The sequence below is a fragment of the Musca autumnalis genome, unplaced genomic scaffold (assembly GCF_047663935.1).
Source record: "Musca autumnalis isolate F117 unplaced genomic scaffold, ASM4766393v1 scaffold_5, whole genome shotgun sequence".
NCBI lineage: Eukaryota > Metazoa > Arthropoda > Insecta > Diptera > Muscidae > Musca > Musca autumnalis.
Genome location: NW_027412088.1, coordinates 67,280,429 through 67,302,359, shown reverse-complemented (window position 1 = coordinate 67,302,359; position 21,931 = coordinate 67,280,429). Strand labels below are relative to the sequence as shown.

General features: G+C 29.2%; 2 protein-coding genes across 27 annotated transcripts in view; one reads left to right on the top strand and one right to left on the bottom strand.

The window, feature by feature from the left end:
* LOC141405841 (guanine nucleotide exchange factor DBS) overlaps positions 1–21,931 on the top strand; it is a 457,151-nt gene that overhangs the window by 286,513 nt on the left and 148,707 nt on the right. The window lies entirely within an intron of this gene.
* On the bottom strand, positions 13,253–21,620 carry Ir41a (Ionotropic receptor 41a). Its single transcript, XM_073990617.1, has 10 exons — positions 21,443–21,620; positions 21,138–21,361; positions 20,924–21,080; positions 20,471–20,857; positions 20,297–20,405; positions 14,492–14,569; positions 14,111–14,434; positions 13,949–14,051; positions 13,775–13,886; positions 13,253–13,719 (listed from the first exon to the last, which is right to left on the bottom strand). The coding sequence occupies exons 1-10, from the start codon at positions 21,492–21,494 to the stop codon at positions 13,262–13,264; spliced, it is 2,004 nt and encodes a 667-aa protein (XP_073846718.1). The 5' UTR covers positions 21,495–21,620; the 3' UTR covers positions 13,253–13,261.

Below are 21,931 nucleotides of genomic sequence, written 5' to 3'. Positions count from 1 at the left end.
GCAAAGGCGAATAGTACAGACCGATTTATCTCCCTTCACCAGTAGCTCAGATTCTAGGAGCACTATTCCTCCACAGTTGCCCAACATCAGCATGGATTCGGGAAAATGTATAGAACCACAACAGCATTCTAGGCCATATCCAAATATCATATCATATCCACACATATCAGTCAAGGAATGAACCAAAACAGGCTGTATACCAAACAGTCATGGTGACTCTTGACCTATCGAAGGCCTTCGATACAGTCAACCATACCAGGCAGTCCAAGGACTTAGCCGTGTTGAAACGTTGAATAATCAACTATAAGTCCATATTTATATTAGGCAATTTTCCTTGCGGCAATGGGCAGTTTGATGGATATAGAGGTGAGGCATATGGTAACCATTTGCCTCTCAAGACCCTCTCTCACCTACAAACTGACAATTGCCGCAAGGAAAGTTGTCTAAAGTAAATATGGACTATGTTTGGACTCCAGTCATTGGTGGAACCCAGAAACAAGTAGTTTGAGACCAGTAGAGTCAAACAGGAAGTCCCAAGGCGGAATGATGTCTCCGGAACTGTTTAACCTCTACCTTTCTGAAATTCCAAAACCTCCAGACGGCATAGAGCTAGTAATGTATGCGGATGATTGTACGATCATGGATTCGGGATCCAATCGTCGATGACATATGTGATAGGTTAAATATCTACAAAGCTGAGTTAGTGCAGTACTTCCATCTGAGGAATAAGAAAATATACGCCGCTAAATCGGCTAACATACAGTTCACCACCTGCTCCTGGACGGCTCAAATGGGGCTCCTCTGAACATATTGGTCGATGGTGTCCTGATTTCGACCACCAACAACCCCAAGATGTTGGTTGTAACGTTCCATAAATATTTAAGTCGTCCGCAAAAGCCGCAGCAGCACTTGTGGTGCGGACAAAGAAACCGTCGTGACTTCTTATAAAGGAATCGACCGGTCTGTGCTAAGCTATGTGACATCACTGCACTGTCTGCAAATGTTAGCGATACACAGTGGAAGAATATTCAAACCTGCCAGAATGCCGCCCTGATGACTGCAAGAGGGTGCTTCCTTGGGGACCAAATTGTAACGGTGCATCAGCATAACAATAGGCTGTCGATGCAGAACATGCCGCAAATGAGGGAGCTGACAAAGAAACCTTGTTGAACCTCTTACCAAGCAATAGACCGGTCTGTGGTAAGCTATGCGGCGCCAAATATGACATGCCAATGTTACCGCTACGCTGCACAATGGTTCAGGAATCGATTTTCCTGGCCAAAAATCAAAATTTTGTTTTGTCAAAGATATTCAATTTCTATATGGGATTCGATAGTAAACATATTGAAACTAAGAAAACCAAAAAATTAGGCCCAAATATTGGAAGGTGTGGGAGTGGCGTGCCACTAAAGACGAGCATTTTCCCCATTTTTGGGAAATACGTCATTTTTGCAAATTTCTGGAGAAAGACGAAGCTATTTCTCTGAAACTATAACAGTTATTGTGTTCATTGTTTTTTTGTAAGGTAGGTAGGATTGTGGCCGTAGCGTTTCCACAACATGATCTATTTTATTTTTCCTCGGGTACTAAATTTTATGAAATTCCAAATTTAGTGGACTAGAACTTTTGTGGAACAACATGGAACAAAGTTCTGTTTCCACAGAAAGATGGCCGAGGGTCTCCTCTTCCAGCCCATATATACTTTTGTACCCGTCCCGTTCCGTCCGTTTAACACTTTTTTCAATTTATTGAAATTACATGGGTAAAAGTGTGTGTTTTTCTATACTGTTTCCATATGAATTACAGTTTTTTGACACAAATTACAACTTTTTTGAGTATATGAGTTTTTATACGAGTTATATAAGTTTTATTAAAACCCAAGGAGAATTTTTTTAATTTTTGAAAAAATTAAAAAATTTTTTTTGTAATTTTTTTACAAGTTTTTGACAAAATATTTTTCGAAATTTTTTCGAATTTTTTTTTTTGGTAATTATTTTGTTTATTTGTTGCCCAACATACCAAATAAAAATAAAAAGTAATAGGACTTGAGAATAATATTATAAAAACAGAAAATTCATAATCAATTTGTAACAATGCTTGTAAAACTATTACTGGCACAAACTTTTCTAAAGTCTGCCTGACTTTTGTTGATAAATTAGTTTTTTTTTTTAATTTTTTTTTTTTGCATTTTACATCGATTTCTTAGTTTTTATGTGATTAAATGTATATCCGCGTTGTGTGAACTAAATAATTAAATCTGTGTTGTGCTAAAATATAATTGCCGATGCCTACAAAATATAAAACAGTGAAATCATAAAAAATATGAATCTGAAGAAGTTTTCAGGATTGGTGATGTAAGTAGCGGTTGTGCTGAAACTAGAAGTGAATGCGAACATAGTGAAAGTGACGAAACTACGAACAATTATATATTTGACATTCATACATATGTTCGCAACACCATTTTCTAAGGGACACGGAAGATTTCTTTCATATTAATGAGTGCATGCCGCTTCATATTGGCTTAATGACATACTTGTTATCGCCGATTCCGAACTGCGTGTTTTACGACACCAGTTGTATAAAAGTTTTTCATGGTTGATCCGGAAATGTCGTCTACATTACGCTGAGGGATATTTAGCCACCGTTGGAATGTATGATGTTTTTGCCCGACCTGAGAATCGAAACCGTGCACACAGAGTGCAAGAAACGCTATATAAAGTAAGTTCAATTTACAAAATTAACTGAAAAAATTATCACAAAATGTCTACTTTTCATAGATGCCGCAACTCCAACGACACATTCATTCAAGACGGTTCGCGAAAATCGTATAAAGATGGGAAACAATTATAAAACCAAAAAACGTAACTGTAAATATAATTATTTTAATTATACCATAGAGTGAAAACTTAAATCACTAATCAACTTAATTTAAATTAAAAAAAAAAAAAACAATGATAAAATACTCTACACATTTTGTTAATTTATAACTAAATCTCAAAATATGAATTTATAAAATAAATAAATAAATAAAAATAAAATTTTAATAAAAATTAAAAAATATATGTATATGTAAGCTTGTTTTACTATTACAAGGGTAAGCTTAAGATAATATTAATTACATAAGCTTGTTCTACAATTACAAGGGTAAGCTTATAAACAAGGGTTCCGTTTCGATTTTTCTACAATTATGGCATAAGCTTTTAACAACAAATTTCTCAAGTATTTTATAAGCTTAAGGCTTGTGTTGGTAAGCTTATTATAATATAATTCTCAAGTTTTTTTGGTATGTTGGGTGGTGTTTGACCATCTTTAATACATAGGAAGATATAAAAACCACAAAAACACTCATATTTTGATGAAAAATAGTTAAAACAAGTAAAAAAGTATCAGTCGGCTTTGCCGACAGATAATACCCTCAGCCTGGGTATATTGAAACAATTATATCCCAAAAAACGTATGTATTGAGGGGGTTTTAAAAATGTTTGGCGTTTGAACCGACAAAAATGTTGATTAGGATTAAAGATCAAAAGTTTTGCGGAGGAGATACTAAAAGGAATAGATCGACATTGATCATTATGGGAGTGAATCTCCAGCCACTACATATGGTGCCTATGGGGTTTTTACACCCTTCGGGCTGTTTGCTCAAGAAGTATGGACTTGCCCCTGAAAAAAACTTTTACCATCGTAATTGAGGCAGCAAATGCAATTTGCTTCAACAAAAATCAAAACGATTCGATATCAGGTCTTAAAGTGAACTTATCCGAAATTTTGTGTGGGAAGTACCGGATGGAGTGAACAAATATAGTTCATATTTGAACCTGATATATATCTGGTAGATATATTAGGATGTGTAAAGTATGGACCAATTCGGCCACTCCCTTCAAGAGTTACCGTACGAAAAATTTTTCCGAACATTTTTAAACTTTTGTGTGGGAGGTACCTTAAGGAGTGGACCGATATGGCTTATCTTCGAACTTAAACTATGTTTGGACAAAATTTTACTGAGGCCAAATGTTGGACCGAATCGGCAGATCCGTTTTAGAGTTATCTTGCGCTCCAACCACCTCACACGGTGTCATAGGGGGTTTTTGCAACTTTCATGCTATTTTCTCAGGAAGTATGGACTTGCCCCTAATAAAACTTGTACCGTCGTATCGGGGGCAGTGAATACAAGTTGCTAAAAAAATCAATGCTATTCGAGAGATGACCCTAAACTGAACTTTTCCAAAATTTTGTGTGGGAAGTACCCGAAGGAGTGGACCGATTGTGTCCATATTGAAACCTTATCTAAGTCTGGTACACATTTCAGGATGTGCAAAGTATGGACCAAGTCGGTTACTCCATTCAAGAGTTATCGTGCGCACAAATTTTTCGAACATTTTCGAACTTTTGTGTGGGAGGTACCAGAAGGAGTGAACCGATATAGCCCATCTTCGAACTTAAACTAAGTTTGGGCAAAATATTACGAAAGCCAAAATTTGAACCGAATCGGTTCATCCGTTCGAGAGTTATCGTGCGCTCCAGCCAGCCAGACAGACAGACGGACGGACATTGCTCAATCGACTCCAAATTGTCTGAAACACATTTCGTCCAAACATACTTGGGGTATAAAACCATAATTTCGATGAGGCACATTTTGCCCGTATGAAAGTGTATATACCCTCGTTAGCATAAATGCTGAGGGTATAAAAACTCAAAAGTTTAACTTTACCTTGAATTTCTCTGCAACCACCAGACCGAACTTGACCGCATACAACTCGTCTGAAAGCTGATTGTGTTATCTATTTAACACAAAAATTATTATGAACATATCTCTATCCGTTCAAAATTTACAGAATTTTGACCAGGAAAAAACGATTCTGAACCACAGCGCGCTGTGGAAGAATCTTCAAACCTGCCAGAATGGCGCCTCCTCATGGACCAGATTTTACCGTTGCATCAGAACAACAATATGTCGTAGATGCAGTACCTGATTGGGTGTTATCGCCCAGCGCCAGTCTTGTGGACAGGTTTTACCCTTTCAGGCAAGTCAGGAGAGATCTTCATGATCTCGAGAGGGAGGTACAAACGAGGCATGATTGAATAGCATTCATACAGATTCAGTTGCATATGATATTCAAATGTATAGTGTGAATGCCGTACTCGAAGACCATCCCCATCTATCACAGCAGAAGAACACCAACTGCCAAGATGGTTTTAGTCAATACATGCCCTGCTTGTGAATTGGGATCACATTATATGCTGCATCTGTTTAACTGCCCAACTGAACACAATTACCTGTTTGCTGTTTCTTTTTCCGGACGCAGCTAGTCCAGGTTGCAGAATTAATATTGACACAGAGGAACCGGACGAACCAGACTGAAGACGATACACGAACAAACATATTTTGGTTGCTACAACAGTAACTGATTTGGTCTAAACATAAATCAAGTCAGAAGATGAAACATGTCGATCGACTACGTCGAGTACACACAGCATTCTTGAGTTTTTCTGTGATTGTTTGAGCTTTCCTATAAGTTTGGGCGCTGACAACAGAATTTTTATAGATCCATTCTTGAGGGCCATAGCCTGATATCCAAAGCTTACTAGGTGTTTATCGTCAAAGTGCTTCTTCTACTTCTCCAAATGAAGAGTGCGCTTGGAAAGCCGCCTTCACCCGAGCAGCTTCCTTGTAGATATCCTTGTAAATTACTGGCTAGCGTGGGGTTGGGATTTCAATGTTCTCAGCAGAAAACAGGTGGCAGCACATCGTTGCTGCTTAGTGGGACAGAGCTATTGGGCTCTCTGATGCTGCATTCTCATCCTCTCACGGACTATCTGTACTGTTGTTGAACGAGTCCGTGCTACTTTTGGAGCAAACAGATATCGCTGCGCTTCCATTGTCTCAAGGACTATTTGTACTGTTGTTGATCCTTTCAAGAATCCTCTCAATGACTATCTGTACTGTGCGATTCCTTTGTCTCAATGACTATTTGTACTGCTGTTTAATGAGTTCGTGCTACGTTTGGAACAATCAGGTATCGCTGCGCTTCCATTGTTCTCTTTCGCTTGAATAGGTGGATGGCATTGGCACCAGCAGGTTTGCCGCTGGAGTATCCAATGCGGCCATTGCTCCTAATTATTAGTTTGTAGAGGTTATTTCTGTCTTCGGAGATGTTCTTTGGAAAAACGTTTATTATCTCAGCTTTGTGTTTCAAGTTTCAGACATATTTGGACTCCACTCGGGAACTCCTTTTCCAAGGAGATGTTTCTGCAAAGTTAGGGGTTTCCTTGTTCTTAATATCTTTCACTTATTTATTTGCTTCGGTGACCAAGCTTACAATTTGGACTACGATGTCAAAAAATATTCCCATAAAAGTTGTTGGTAAACATTTCAATGAAGAAGATTCAGAGGTTTTGAAGTTAATTGTCTTTACCAAAATAATAACACGAAAAAAACAAGTGTCATTACGAGTATATCCACAAACCCTAATTAAAATAAAATATGTAGTTTTTTTCTTATAACAATTATGAGATAAATTTGTCGCATTGTAGTACTGCATAGTCATGAACATTAGATGGTCATAATTTCACACAGCTACAAAAAAAAAAAAACAGAAACATTTAAATAATTTTATAATGTTTAAGACAAATATTTAAATAAATATAAAAGCAACAACATCAAGTAAATGACATAATAAAATTTTGATTGATATTATGTAAATGAGGAAAGTTTGCCAGCTGAGTGGACAGACAATTTAAATACCCGCAAGCGGAGGTAGAGCTTTATTTCCCTGAAGGGGAATTAAAGGAAACTAATAAAAACAAAACGCACAATCAAAAAGTAATTTAAAAATGTCCCCCTCTCACTCTGTCTCTCATTAATCGCCACAAATATTAAACGCTTTTCTCTGATGGCCATTAGACGCACTATTACGCAAACGAAGAAATTCTTCTGGTCATCATTACTTCACTTGCTATGTGTAACAATTATGGCAGCTTGTAAGAGGTCTTTCCTATTCCGCAATGTGAAGTTGTGCTGCAGAGAAAGGCAATCAAAGCCGACCACGATGACAACATTAGTGCCTGGCTAATTATATAATGGCAATAGAAACAACAACCAACAAAATGCACTGTACTGGGCCAAATGAACAGTAAGTAACATCTACCGTAACTGAATTAAGGTATCCCAACGGGAGATGTGGAGAAATGGGAGGTTTTGCATCGCTACAAATGAAATGTGGAGGAAAAGAAAATCGAACTTAATCTATAAACTTACCGTTTGATAGGCAATATCGCTTAAATGTCCATCGATCATAATGGTAATAATGAGCGCATCATGCAGTGACCATAAAACGCACACTCTCCGTTGCAATGTGAACAAAGAAAAAGTGTGGATAATTACTTTGGTATGCAACGGAAACAACGTCAAGGTCTTGTAACGTTCTCCTCTGCCTGTTACTTACGGTTCATTGGAATTGTAAAAAGGGCAGGAAATGAGTGTAAAAGTAGAAGATGGAATGAACAAAATTGGATCAGCAAAGAGAAATGTTGATAACGGTTAATAGACGTAATATGTTCCGTAATAATAATGAAGTTATTGCGACTTACAGCATACATTTAGTAATTAGACAATACTTTGAAAAGAACTGCACTTTATAAACATATTTTTCTTAATAAAATATTTCGTGTCAAATATGTTATATACGAAAATATTTTCTATACGAAAATATTTAATACAAAAATATTAATACGCAAATATTTAATACGAAATTTTTTTTATACGAAAATATTTAATACGAAATATTTTCTATACGAAAATATTTATTTCGAAATATTTTCTATACGAAAATATTTATTTCGAAATATTTTCTATACGAAAATATTTATTTCGAAATATTTTCTATACGAAAATATTTATTTCGAAATATTTTCTATACGAAAATATTTATTTCGAAATATTTTCTATACGAAAATATTTATTTCGAAATAATTTTATATACGAAAATATTTATTTCGAAATATTTTCTATACGAAAATATTTATTTCGTAATATTTTCTATACGAAAATATTTATTTCGAAATATTTTCTATACGGAAATATTTTTTATACGAAAATATTTGTTTCGAAATATTTTCTATACGAAAATATTTGTTTCGAAATATTTTCTATACGAAAATATTTATTTCGAAATATTTTCTATACGAAAATATTTATTTCGAAATATTTTCTATACGAAAATATTTAATTCGAAATATTTTCTATACGAAAATATTTAATTCGATATATTTTCAAATACGAAAATATTTAATTCGAAATATATTCTATACGAAAATATTTAATTCGAAATATTTTCTATACGAAAATATTTATTTCAAAAGATTTTCTATACGAAAATATTTATTTCGAAAGATTTTCTATACGAAAATATTTATTTCGAAATGTTTCCTATACGAAAATATTTTATTCGAAACATTTTCTATACGAAAATATTTTATTCGAAGCTTTTTCTATACGAAAATATTTATTTCGAAATATTTTCTATACGAAAATATTTTCTATAAATCGAAATATTTTCCATACGAAAATATTTTCTATACGAGAATATTTTTTACGAAAATATTTAATACGAAATATTTTCTATACGAAAATGTTTAATTCGAAATATTTTCTATACGAAAATATTTGTTTCGAAATATTTTCTATACGAAAATATTTATTTCGAAATATTTTATATACGAAAATATTTATTTCGAAATATTTTCTATACGAAAATATTTATTTCGAAATATTTTCTATACGAAAATATTTAATTCGAAATATTTTCTATACGAAAATATTTAATTCGATATATTTTCAAATACGAAAATATTTAATTCGAAATATATTCTATACGAAAATATTTAATTCGAAATATTTTCTATACGAAAATATTTATTTCAAAAGATTTTCTATACGAAAATATTTATTTCGAAAGATTTTCTATACGAAAATATTTATTTCGAAATGTTTCCTATACGAAAATATTTTATTCGAAACATTTTCTATACGAAAATATTTTATTCGAAGCTTTTTCTATACGAAAATATTTATTTCGAAATATTTTCTATACGAAAATATTTTCTATAAATCGAAATATTTTCCATACGAAAATATTTTCTATACGAGAATATTTTTTACGAAAATATTTAATACGAAATATTTTCTATACGAAAATGTTTAATTCGAAATATTTTCTATACGAAAATATTTGTTTCGAAATATTTTCTATACGAAAATATTTGTTTCGAAATATTTTCTATACTAAAATATTTGTTTCGAAATATTTTCTATACGAAAATATTTATTTCGAAATATTTTCTATACGAAAATATTTATTTCGAAATAATTTTATATACGAAAATATTTATTTCGAAATATTTTCTATACGAAAATATTTATTTCGAAATATTTTCTATACGAAAATATTTATTTCGTAATATTTTCTATACGAAAATATTTATTTCGAAATATTTTCTATACGGAAATATTTTTTATACGAAAATATTTGTTTCGAAATATTTTCTATACGAAAATATTTGTTTCGAAATATTTTCTATACTAAAATATTTGTTTCGAAATATTTTCTATACGAAAATATTTATTTCGAAATATTTTCTATACGAAAATATTTATTTCGAAATATTTTCTATACGAAAATATTTATTTCGAAATATTTTCTATACGAAAATATTTATTTCGAAATATTTTCTATACGAAAATATTTATTTCGAAATATTTTCTATACGAAAATATATATTTCGTAATATTTTCTATACGAAAATATTTAATACGAATTATTTTCTATACGGAAATATTTTCTAAACGAGAATATTTTTTACGAAAATATTTAATTCGAAATATTTTCTATACGAAAATATTTAATTCGAAATATTTTCTATACGAAAATATTTAATTCGAAATATTTTCTATACGAAAATATTTATTTCAAAAGATTTTCTATACGAAAATATTTACTTCGAAAGATTTTCTATACGAAAATATTTATTTCGAAATGTTTCCTATACGAAAATATTTTATTCGAAACATTTTCTATACGAAAATATTTTATTCGAAGCTTTTTCTATACGAAAATATTTATTTCGAAATATTTTCTATACGAAAATATTTTCTATAAATCGAAATATTTTCCATACGAAAATATTTTCTATACGAGAATATTTTTTACGAAAATATTTAATACGAAATATTTTCTATACGAAAATATTTGTTTCGAAATATTTTCTATACGAAAATATTTGTTTCGAAATATTTTCTATACTAAAATATTTGTTTCGAAATATTTTCTATACGAAAATATTTATTTCGAAATATTTTCTATACGAAAATATTTATTTCGAAATAATTTTATATACGAAAATATTTATTTCGAAATATTTTCTATACGAAAATATTTATTTCGTAATATTTTCTATACGAAAATATTTATTTCGAAATATTTTCTATACGGAAATATTTTTTATACGAAAATATTTGTTTCGAAATATTTTCTATACGAAAATATTTGTTTCGAAATATTTTCTATACGAAAATATTTGTTTCGAAATATTTTATATACGAAAATATTTGTTTCGAAATATTTTCTATACGAAAATATTTGTTTCGAAATATTTTCTATACGAAAATTTTTATTTCGAAATATTTTCTATACGAAAATATTTACTTCGAAATGTTTTCTGTACGAAAATATTTGTTTCGAAATATTTTCTATATGAAAATATTTGTTTCGAAATATTTTTTTATACGAAAATATTTGTTTCGAAATATTTTCTATACGAAAGTATTTGTTTCGAAATATTTTCTATACGAAAATATTGGTTTCGAAATATTTTCTATACGAAAATATTTATTTCGAAATATTTTCTATACGCAAATATTTATTTCGAAATATTTTCTATACGCAAATATTTATTTCGAAATATTTTCTATACGAAAATATTTATTTCGAAATATTTTCTCTAAGGAAATATTTAATACAAAATATTTTCTATACGAAAATATTTATTTCGAAATATTTTCTATACGCAAATATTTATTTCGAAATATTTTCTATACGCAAATATTTATTTCGAAATATTTTCTATACGAAAATATTTATTTCGAAATATTTTCTATACGAAAATATTTAATTCGAAATATGTACTATGCGAAAATATTTAATTCGAAATATTTTCTATACGAAAATATTTATTTCGAAATATTTTCTCTAAGGAAATATTTAATACAAAATATTTTCTATACGAAAATATTTATTTCGAAATATTTTCTATACGAAAATATTTAATAAGAAATATTTTTTATACGAAAATATTTATTTCGAAATATTTTCTATATGAAAATATTTTCTATAAATCGAAATATTTTCCATACGAAAATATTTTCTATACGAGAATATTTTTTACGAAAATATTTAATACGAAATATTTTCTATACGAAAATGTTTAATTCGAAATATTTTCTATACGAAAATATTTGTTTCGAAATATTTTCTATACGAAAATATTTGTTTCGAAATATTTTCTATACTAAAATATTTGTTTCGAAATATTTTCTATACGAAAATATTTATTTCGAAATATTTTCTATACGAAAATATTTATTTCGAAATAATTTTATATACGAAAATATTTATTTCGAAATATTTTCTATACGAAAATATTTATTTCGTAATATTTTCTATACGAAAATATTTATTTCGAAATATTTTCTATACGGAAATATTTTTTATACGAAAATATTTGTTTCGAAATATTTTCTATACGAAAATATTTGTTTCGAAATATTTTCTATACTAAAATATTTGTTTCGAAATATTTTCTATACGAAAATATTTATTTCGAAATATTTTCTATACGAAAATATTTATTTCGAAATATTTTCTATACGAAAATATTTATTTCGAAATATTTTCTATACGAAAATATTTATTTCGAAATATTTTCTATACGAAAATATTTATTTCGAAATATTTTCTATACGAAAATATATATTTCGTAATATTTTCTATACGAAAATATTTAATACGAATTATTTTCTATACGGAAATATTTTCTAAACGAGAATATTTTTTACGAAAATATTTAATTCGAAATATTTTCTATACGAAAATATTTAATTCGAAATATTTTCTATACGAAAATATTTAATTCGATATATTTTCAAATACGAAAATATTTAATTCGAAATATATTCTATACGAAAATATTTAATTCGAAATATTTTCTATACGAAAATATTTATTTCAAAAGATTTTCTATACGAAAATATTTACTTCGAAAGATTTTCTATACGAAAATATTTATTTCGAAATGTTTCCTATACGAAAATATTTTATTCGAAACATTTTCTATACGAAAATATTTTATTCGAAGCTTTTTCTATATTTGTTTCGAAATATTTTCTATACGAAAATATTTGTTTCGAAATATTTTCTATACGAAAATATTTACTTCGAAATGTTTTCTGTACGAAAATATTTGTTTCGAAATATTTTCTATATGAAAATATTTGTTTCGAAATATTTTTTTATACGAAAATATTTGTTTCGAAATATTTTCTATACGAAAGTATTTGTTTCGAAATATTTTCTATACGAAAATATTGGTTTCGAAATATTTTCTATACGAAAATATTTATTTCGAAATATTTTCTATACGCAAATATTTATTTCGAAATATTTTCTATACGAAAATATTTATTTCGAAATATTTTCTCTAAGGAAATATTTAATACAAAATATTTTCTATACGAAAATATTTATTTCGAAATATTTTCTATACGCAAATATTTATTTCGAAATATTTTCTATACGAAAATATTTATTTCGAAATATTTTCTATACGAAAATATTTTTTTCGAAATATTTTCTATACGAAAATATTTATTTCGAAATATTTTCTATACGAAAATATTTATTTCGAAATATCTTCTATACGAAAATATTTATTTCGAAATATTTTCTATACGAAAATATTTATTTCGAAATATTTTCGATACGAAAATATTTATTTCGAAATATTTTCTATACGAAAATATTTTATTCGAAACATTTTCTATACGAAAATATTTAGTTCGAAATATTTTCTATACCAAAATATTTAGTTCGAAATAATTTCTATACGAAAATATTTCGAAATATTTTCTTTACTAAAATATTTTCTATAAAAGTATTTCAATCGAAAATTTTTCGTTACCAAAGTGTTGTTTGTTCAATTTGTTTTTCTAAAAACATTTATTTGTGCAATTACTTCTACATCCTAGGACCTTTGCAGTTAATTGATCCTTGAAGTTATTCGCCTTTCTCTTTTCCACATAATTCTTTGACAATTCATATAAAAATACCAAAAATGAAATCGTTATTCCCAACATCCATAGCAGTAGAATACCGACAAAGTTGGACATGCCCAATTTGACAGGTCCCATATCTTCCATATTGGAATACATGGTTGCCTCCACTTGTTTTTGCTTTTGGACATTCATGTTATCGGCCACAGCACGCCATTCCCAATAATTATCCAGCCCTGCCGAATGCCACCAATAAAGTAAATTGTCAAATGCCGACAACATTGGCCAGCAGCGACTAGTAAAGGCCACAGTGTATTGGAAATACAAGTCCTCCTGCATTATTTTCAAGTGATTTATGCTTTCCGTGGTCAAGTAATCGCCAATGGCAAAATGTCCTGCAGAAAACATGAGTTATTGGATTTTTTTATAAAATTTCAAAATTGGATTTACCGAATGGCAAACGTTCAACAGTAAAACCATAACCAGAATGAGAATGTGCCAAAAACTTCAGTTTTTCATCGGGATATATAAAGAAATTCTCCAGTATGTCATTAATGCGGTTCTGCAGAAACCAGAAAAAGAAGTTAATCAAAATATCGATGCGTATAGAATTTTTATATATACATCATCTGTATTTCGTATGGCTGAAACCCAAGCTTCGGAATTTGCAGCCCATTTCAATTTGTGAGACCACAATCTATCCAGGGTATCTGAAGCTTCCTCGTAACTAGAAGAGATCCGGATAATTTCAATAACATACGTAATAATTGTATAATTTCATCCCACCTGGGTACCGTCAAAATGCTTGCCAATCCTCCACCATAGATACTTGTTACGATAAGATCGTTCAGGAAACATGTAAACAGTAGAACCCTTACTGTCTGTGATATCACTTTCTTGGAACCAGATTGTGAAACAAATAATTTCAATGTTGTAACAACGGCAAATTTTAAACTTTCCGGCCAGACGTTGGTCTTACTAGAAACATAACTTATTTCAAAACGATAAGTCAAAGCAAGGCTAACAACCTCAAGAATCATATAGACAATGACAGCCAACCACAATGTAAACTGAAATGGTTCCAAGGGCAAGATCCAACTTGCTAGACGCCTGTAAAAATGAAATTCTTTGTTATATTTATAAAGAAAGTTCCTTGAGGATTCCTACCTTGGAGCTGGTACCAGACAGGTTACGCCCGATCGAACAATATACATCGACATATCCAAATATATGTAATCGGAATCCCTGTAATATACAATGTTTCCCATTAAAAGTTTTCGGGTAACACATTTTGCTTTAGAAAATGTTTCGGATAAAATATCTTCGTACAGGAAATAATAAAAACAAGTAAAAAAGTATCAGTCAGCCTTGCCGACGGAGATATACCCTCAGCCTGTGTATATTGAAACAACTTTTTTCTGAAATACGTTTGTATTTAGGGGGTTTTAAAAATGTTGGGCGTTTGAACAGGCAACAATTTTGATTAGGATTAAAGATTAAAAGTTTTGCGGAGGAGATACTAAAAGGAATGGATCGACCGTTATGGAAGTGGATCTCCAGCCACAACATATGGTGTCATAGGGGGTTTTTACACTCTTCGGGCTGTTTGCTCAAGAAGTATGGACTTGCCCCTAAAAAAAACTTTTACCATCGTAAATGAGGCAGCGAATACAACTTGCTTCAACAAAAAACAAAGTGATTCGATATCAGGTCTTAAAGTGAACTTATCCGAAATGTTGTGTGGGAAGTACCGGATGGGGTGGACAAGTATAGTCCATATTTGAACCTGATCTATATCTGGTAGATATATTACGATGTGTAAGTATAGTCCAATTCGGCCACTCCCTTCAAGAGTTACCGTATGAACAATTTTTCCGAAAATGTTTGAACTTTTGTGGGGGAGGTACCTGAAGGAGTGAACCCATATGGCTTATCTTCAAACTTAAACTATGTTTGGACAAAATATTACTAAGGCCGAATCGGCAGATTCGTTCGAGAGTTCTCTTGCGGTCCAACCACCTCACACGGTGTCATAGGGGTTTTTGTAACTTTCATGCTATTTTCTCAGGAAGTATGGACTTGCCCCTGAAGAAACTTGTACCATTGTATGCAGGGCAGTGAATACAAGTTGCTAAAACAAAAATCAAAGCGACTCGAGAGATGGCCCTAAACTGAACTTTTCCAAAATTTTGTGTGGGAGGTACCCGAAGGAGTGGACCTATTGAGACCATATTAAAACCTCATATTCCTCTGGTAGAAAGTTTACGCTATACAAAGTATGGACCAAATCGGCCACTCCCTTCAACAGTTATCGTGCGCACAAACTTTCCGAACATTTTCGAACTTTTGTGGGGGAGGTACCGGAAGGAGTTTACCGATGTAGCTCATCTTCGAACTTAAACTAAGTTTGGGCAAAATATTACGAAAGCCAAAATTTGAACCGAATCGGTTCATTCGTTCGAGAGTTATCGTGCGCTCCAGCCAGCAGGACAGACAGACAGACCGACAGACAGACGGACGGACATGGCTAGATCGACTCCAAATTGTCTGAAACACATTTCGTCCAAACATACTTGGGGTCTAAAACCATTATTTCGATGAGGCACATTTTCATCGTATCAAAGTGTATATACCCTCCTTAGCCTAAAGGCTGAGGGTATAAAAACAGTACAACAAAATTAAACTTTTTTTAAAATTACAAGAAACCCCGCACAGATTATGAAAGTGGATCAAAACAAGAAAATATAGAAAATATTTCGGATAAAATATTTTCGTATAGAAAATATTTCGGACAAAATATTTTCGTATAAAAAATATTTTCGTTCAGAAAATGTTTCGGATAAAAAATTCGTCTACAAAAATGTTTTGCATAAAATGTTTACGTATAGAAAATTTTCGGATAAAATACTTTTGCACAGAAAATTATTTTTTCGTACAGAAAAATATTTTCGTATAGAAAACATTTGGATACAAATATCATGTAGACAATATTTCTGATAAACATTTTCGTATAGAAAAAATTTTGAATAGACATTTTCGCATAGAAAATATTTCTGTTAACATATTTTCGTATAGAAAATATTTTGGATAAACATTTTTCGTATAGGAAATATTCCGGATAAAATATTTTCGTATAGAAAATATTTCGGATAAAATATTTTCGTATAGAAAATATTTCGGATAAAATATTTTCGTATAGAAAATATTTCGGATAAAATATTTTCGTATAGAAAATATTTCGGATAAAATATTTTCGTATAGAAAATATTTCGGATAAAATATTTTCATATAAAAAATATATCGGGTAAAATATTTTCATAAGGAAAATATTTCGGAAAAAATATTTTCATATAGAAAATATTTCGGATAAAATATTTCAGTATAGAAAATATTTCTGATAAACATTTTCGTATAGCAAAAGTTTTGTATAGACATTTTCGTATAGAAAATATTTCCGATAACATATTTTCCTATAGAAAAAATTTTGGATAAAGATTTTCGCTTAGAAAATATTTCGGATGAAATATTTTTTTGTATAGAAAATATTTCGGATGAAATATTTTTTTGTATAGAAAATATTTCAGATGAAATATTTTTTTGTATAGAAAATATTTCGGATGAAATATTTTTTTGTATAGAAAATATTTCGGATGAAATATTTTTTTGTATAGAAAATATTTCGGATGAAATATTTTTTTGTATAGAAAATATTTCGGATGAAATATTTTTTTGTATAGAAAATATTTCGGATGAAATATTTTTTGTATAGAAAATATTTCGGATGAAATATTTTTTTGTATAGAAAATATTTCGGATGAAATATTTTTTTGTAAAGAAAATATTTCGGATGAAATATTTTTTTGTATAGAAAATATTTCGGATGAAATATTTTTTTGTATAGAAAATATTTCGGATGAAATATTTTTTTGTAAAGAAAATATTTCGGATGAAATATTGTTTTGTATAGAAAATATTTCGGATGAAATATTTTTTTGTATAGAAAATATTTCGGATGAAATATTTTTTTGTATAGAAAATATTTCGGATGAAATATTTTTTTGTATAGAAAATATTTCGGATGAAATATTTTCGTATAGAAAATTTTTCGGATGAAATATTTTTTTGTATAGAAAATATTTCGGATGAAATATTTTCGTATAGAAAATATTTCGGATGAAATATTTCCGTATAGAAAATATTTCGGATGAAATATTTTCGTATAGAAAATATTTCGGATGAAATATTTTCGCATAGCAAAAGTTTTGTATAGACATTTTCGTATAGAAAATATTTCCGATAACATATTTTCCTATAGAAAAAATTTTGGATAAAGATTTTCGCTTAGAAAATATTTCCGATAACATATTTTCCTATAGAAAAAATTTTGGATAAAGATTTTCGCTTAGAAAATATTTCGGATGAAATATTTTTTTGTATAGAAAATATTTCGGATGAAATATATTTTCCTATAGAAAAAAATTTGGATAAAGATTTTCGCTTAGAAAATATTTCGGATGAAATATTTTTTTGTATAGAAAATATTTCGGATGAAATATTTTTTTGTATAGAAAATATTTCGGATGAAATATTTTTTTGTATAGAAAATATTTCGGATGAAATATTTTCGTATAGAAAATATTTCGGATGAAATATTTTTTTGTATAGAAAATATTTCGGATGAAATATTTTTTTGTATAGAAAATATTTCGGATGAAATATTTTTTTGTATAGAAAATATTTCGGATGAAATATTTTCGTATAGAAAATATTTCGGATGAAATATTTTCGTATAGAAAATATTTCGGATGAAATATTTTCGTATAGAAAATATTTCGGATGAAATATTTTCGTATAGAAAATATTTCGGATGAAATATTTTCGTATAGAAAATATTTCGGATGAAATATTTTCGTATAGAAAATATTTCGGATGAAATATTTTCGTATAGAAAATATTTCGGATGAAATATTTTCGTATAGAAAATATTTCGGATGAAATATTTTCGTATAGAAAATATTTCGGATGAAATATTTTCGTATAGAAAATATTTCGGATGAAATATTTTCGTATAGAAAATATTTCGGATGAAATATTTTCGTATAGAAAATATTTCGGATGAAATATTTTCGTATAGAAAATATTTCGGATGAAATATTTTCGTATAGAAAATATTTCGGATGAAATATTTTCGTATAGAAAATATTTCGGATGAAATATTTTCGTATAGAATATATTTCGGATGAAATATTTTCGTATAGAATATATTTCGGATGAAATATTTTCGTATAGAATATATTTCGGATGAAATATTTTCGTATAGAATATATTTCGGATGAAATATTTTCGTATAGAAAATATTTCGGATGAAATATTTTCGTATAGAAAATATTTCGGATGAAATATTTTCGTATAGAAAATATTTCGGATGAAATATTTTCGTATAGAAAATATTTCGGATGAAATATTTTCGTATAGAAAATATTTCGGATAAAATATTTTCGTATAGAAAATATTTCGGATGAAATATTTTCGTATAGAAAATATTTCGGATGAAATATTTTCGTATAGAAAATATTTCGGATGAAATATTTTCGTATAGAAAATATTTCGGATGAAATATTTTCGTATAGAAAATATTTCGGATGAAATATTTTCGTATAGAAAATATTTCGGATGAAATATTTTCGTATAGAAAATATTTCGGATGAAATATTTTCGTATAGAAAATATTTCGGATGAAATATTTTCGTATAGAAAATATTTCGGATGAAATATTTTCGTATAGAAAATATTTCGGATGAAATATTTTCGTATAGAAAATATTTCGGATGAAATATTTTCGTATAGAAAATATTTCGGATGAAATATTTTCGTATAGAAAATATTTCGGATGAAATATTTTCGTATAGAAAATATTTCGGATGAAATATTTTCGTATAGAAAATATTTCGGATGAAATATTTTCGTATAGAAAATATTTCGGATGAAATATTTTCGTATAGAAAATATTTCGGATGAAATATTTTCGTATAGAAAATATTTCGGATGAAATATTTTCGTATAGAAAATATTTCGGATGAAATATTTTCGTATAGAAAATATTTCGGATGAAATATTTTCGTATAGAAAATATTTCGGATGAAATATTTTCGTATAGAAAATATTTCGGATGAAATATTTTCGTATAGAAAATATTTCGGATGAAATATTTTCGTATAGAAAATATTTCGGATGAAATATTTTCGTATAGAAAATATTTCGGATGAAATATTTTCGTATAGAAAATATGTCGGATGAAATATTTTTGTATAGAAAATATTTAGGATGAAATATTTTTGTATAGAAAATATTTAGGATGAAATATATTTCGGAAGAAATATTTTCGTAAAGAAAATATCTCGGATGAAATATTTTCGTATAGAAAATATTTCGGATGAAATATTTTCTTATAGAAAATATTTCGGATGAAATATTTTCGGATGAAATATTTTAAAAATATATTTCGGATGAAATATTTTCGTATAGAAAATATTTCTGATGAAATATTTTCCTATAGAAAATATTTCGGATGAAATATTTTCGGATGAAATATTTTTGGATAGAAAATATTTCGGATGAAATATTTCGGATAAACATTTTCGTATAGAAAATATTTCGGATGAAATATTTAGCATAAAATATTTTTTTATTATTTTAGAAAATATTTCGCATAAAATATTTTCGTATAGAAAACATTTCGCATAAAATATTTTCGTATAGAAAACATTTCGCATAAAATATTTTCGTATAGAAAACATTTCGGATAGAATATTTTCCTATAGAAGATGTTGCGGATAAAATATTTTCGTATAGAAAATATTTCGCATAAAATATTTTCGTATAGTAAATATTTCGCATAAAACATTTTCGTATAGAAAATATTTTTGGGTTAACATATTTCCGCGTAGAAAATCTTTTTGATAGATGACTCACCATGAATACATTGCCCCAATAGTTATGTCCGCCATGCCTTTGGCCACCATTCCCAAACTGCCGATACCGGATAAATTTGAGTAAACTTCGCCCCAGTCATCGGCTTGAGCTAAAATATCCCAACATTTTAGCATCACAATTCATTCCCTTTTTATATTTTGTATATCCACTTACAGCTATCAATTAATACCGTGCAATTAAATAGTTCACAAAATGTTATTATAACTCTTGCCTCAGTGCCATCAAGTTGTACGCTCCCTTCTGGAGAACTGCCGTATGACAAATCGTAAGAATTATTTTCACCACTCACCACATAATTTATCACCAAATAGGGTCTATAATCCATACCAGGAACGATTATTTCACGTCCCTGTAAATTTTCCAGCTTATTGGGGAACAAATTTTCCCCAAATTGGAAACCTGATGTATTTGCATAGAAACGATCGAGAAGGTAAAGTTTGCCTGGTTTATTAGCTTTAGGGCCAACAAATTTATTTGTTTTTAAATCAAATATTCCGGGATTTGAGTTGTCCGTAGTTATGAAAAGAATAGTTGCTTGATCTGAAAGTTTTTTTAATTCAACTGAAAATGCTGGGAGTGAATTACAATTTGAAAATATGTCTATACCTTCAAAAAACCTTTGGGTTTCCAAGAGATTTTCCAAAGTTCGATTTGAGCTGGCAAACACGAAATGATTTCTCTTAGAGCGCCACTCGGAATAACGACTGGCATTTGAGAAGCTGTCAATGAACTTTAACGTGTCCTTTTCAAAGGCCAAGTAGCTCTGCAATATGTGTGAATTTGTATTTCAATTCTAAATAAAGTATTTAGCATATCATACCTCACAGTGGGACTTCTCTATGGCCGCTGTTAACATTAAAGTAAGAGAATTGCTTTCCAAGAACTTTTCTTTGAATTTCTGGACATCATTGGCCTTGTTGTTTATATTATTTGCCTGAATATTAATAATGGTATAGGCATTTCCCGTATCTTTGGCATTCAAATTGAACTCTCCCTCTAAGGGCCATAATACACAAACTGTGGTATTTTGCAAATATATTTGCACTATAATGAAAGAAGATTTTTATTTATGGGAAATTATATTTCACCATGCCATAACTATAAATCTCGTCACTTCGAACTTACTTATCACATTTATAATTGCTGACCAATTGATGGCGGTTGATGTCGCCAACATATTTTTGCACTATTTCCCGAGTGAAATATTTTGTAATGCAATCGGACCACTCAATTTCCTAGTTACCCCATTTTCTGAGGGTTGTAAATCGCTTTTATAGTGGCCGCCATAAAAATGAATTATTGCAACATCGAAATGCTATCAAGTGGCATTTTTTCTTTATTTGCCCTGCAATTATGGCTGGAATAAATTTGAATGTTGTTTGCACAGAAGCAAAATTAAGCAATTTACATTTTGGTGAGCAATTTGTGTTTTGTCTTCTTCTTCTTCGTTTTGCAAATAAACACATTATCTTTTGCAAAATGGTAAAATACTTGTTTGAAAAAGTTTTATTATGAATTCCTTAATAGCGTTTAATATACATAACGCTCATTTAGCCAAAGAGTGGCATAACTCAAAAAAGTGTGTTTACTGAGTTGACAATTTCTATATTTTCT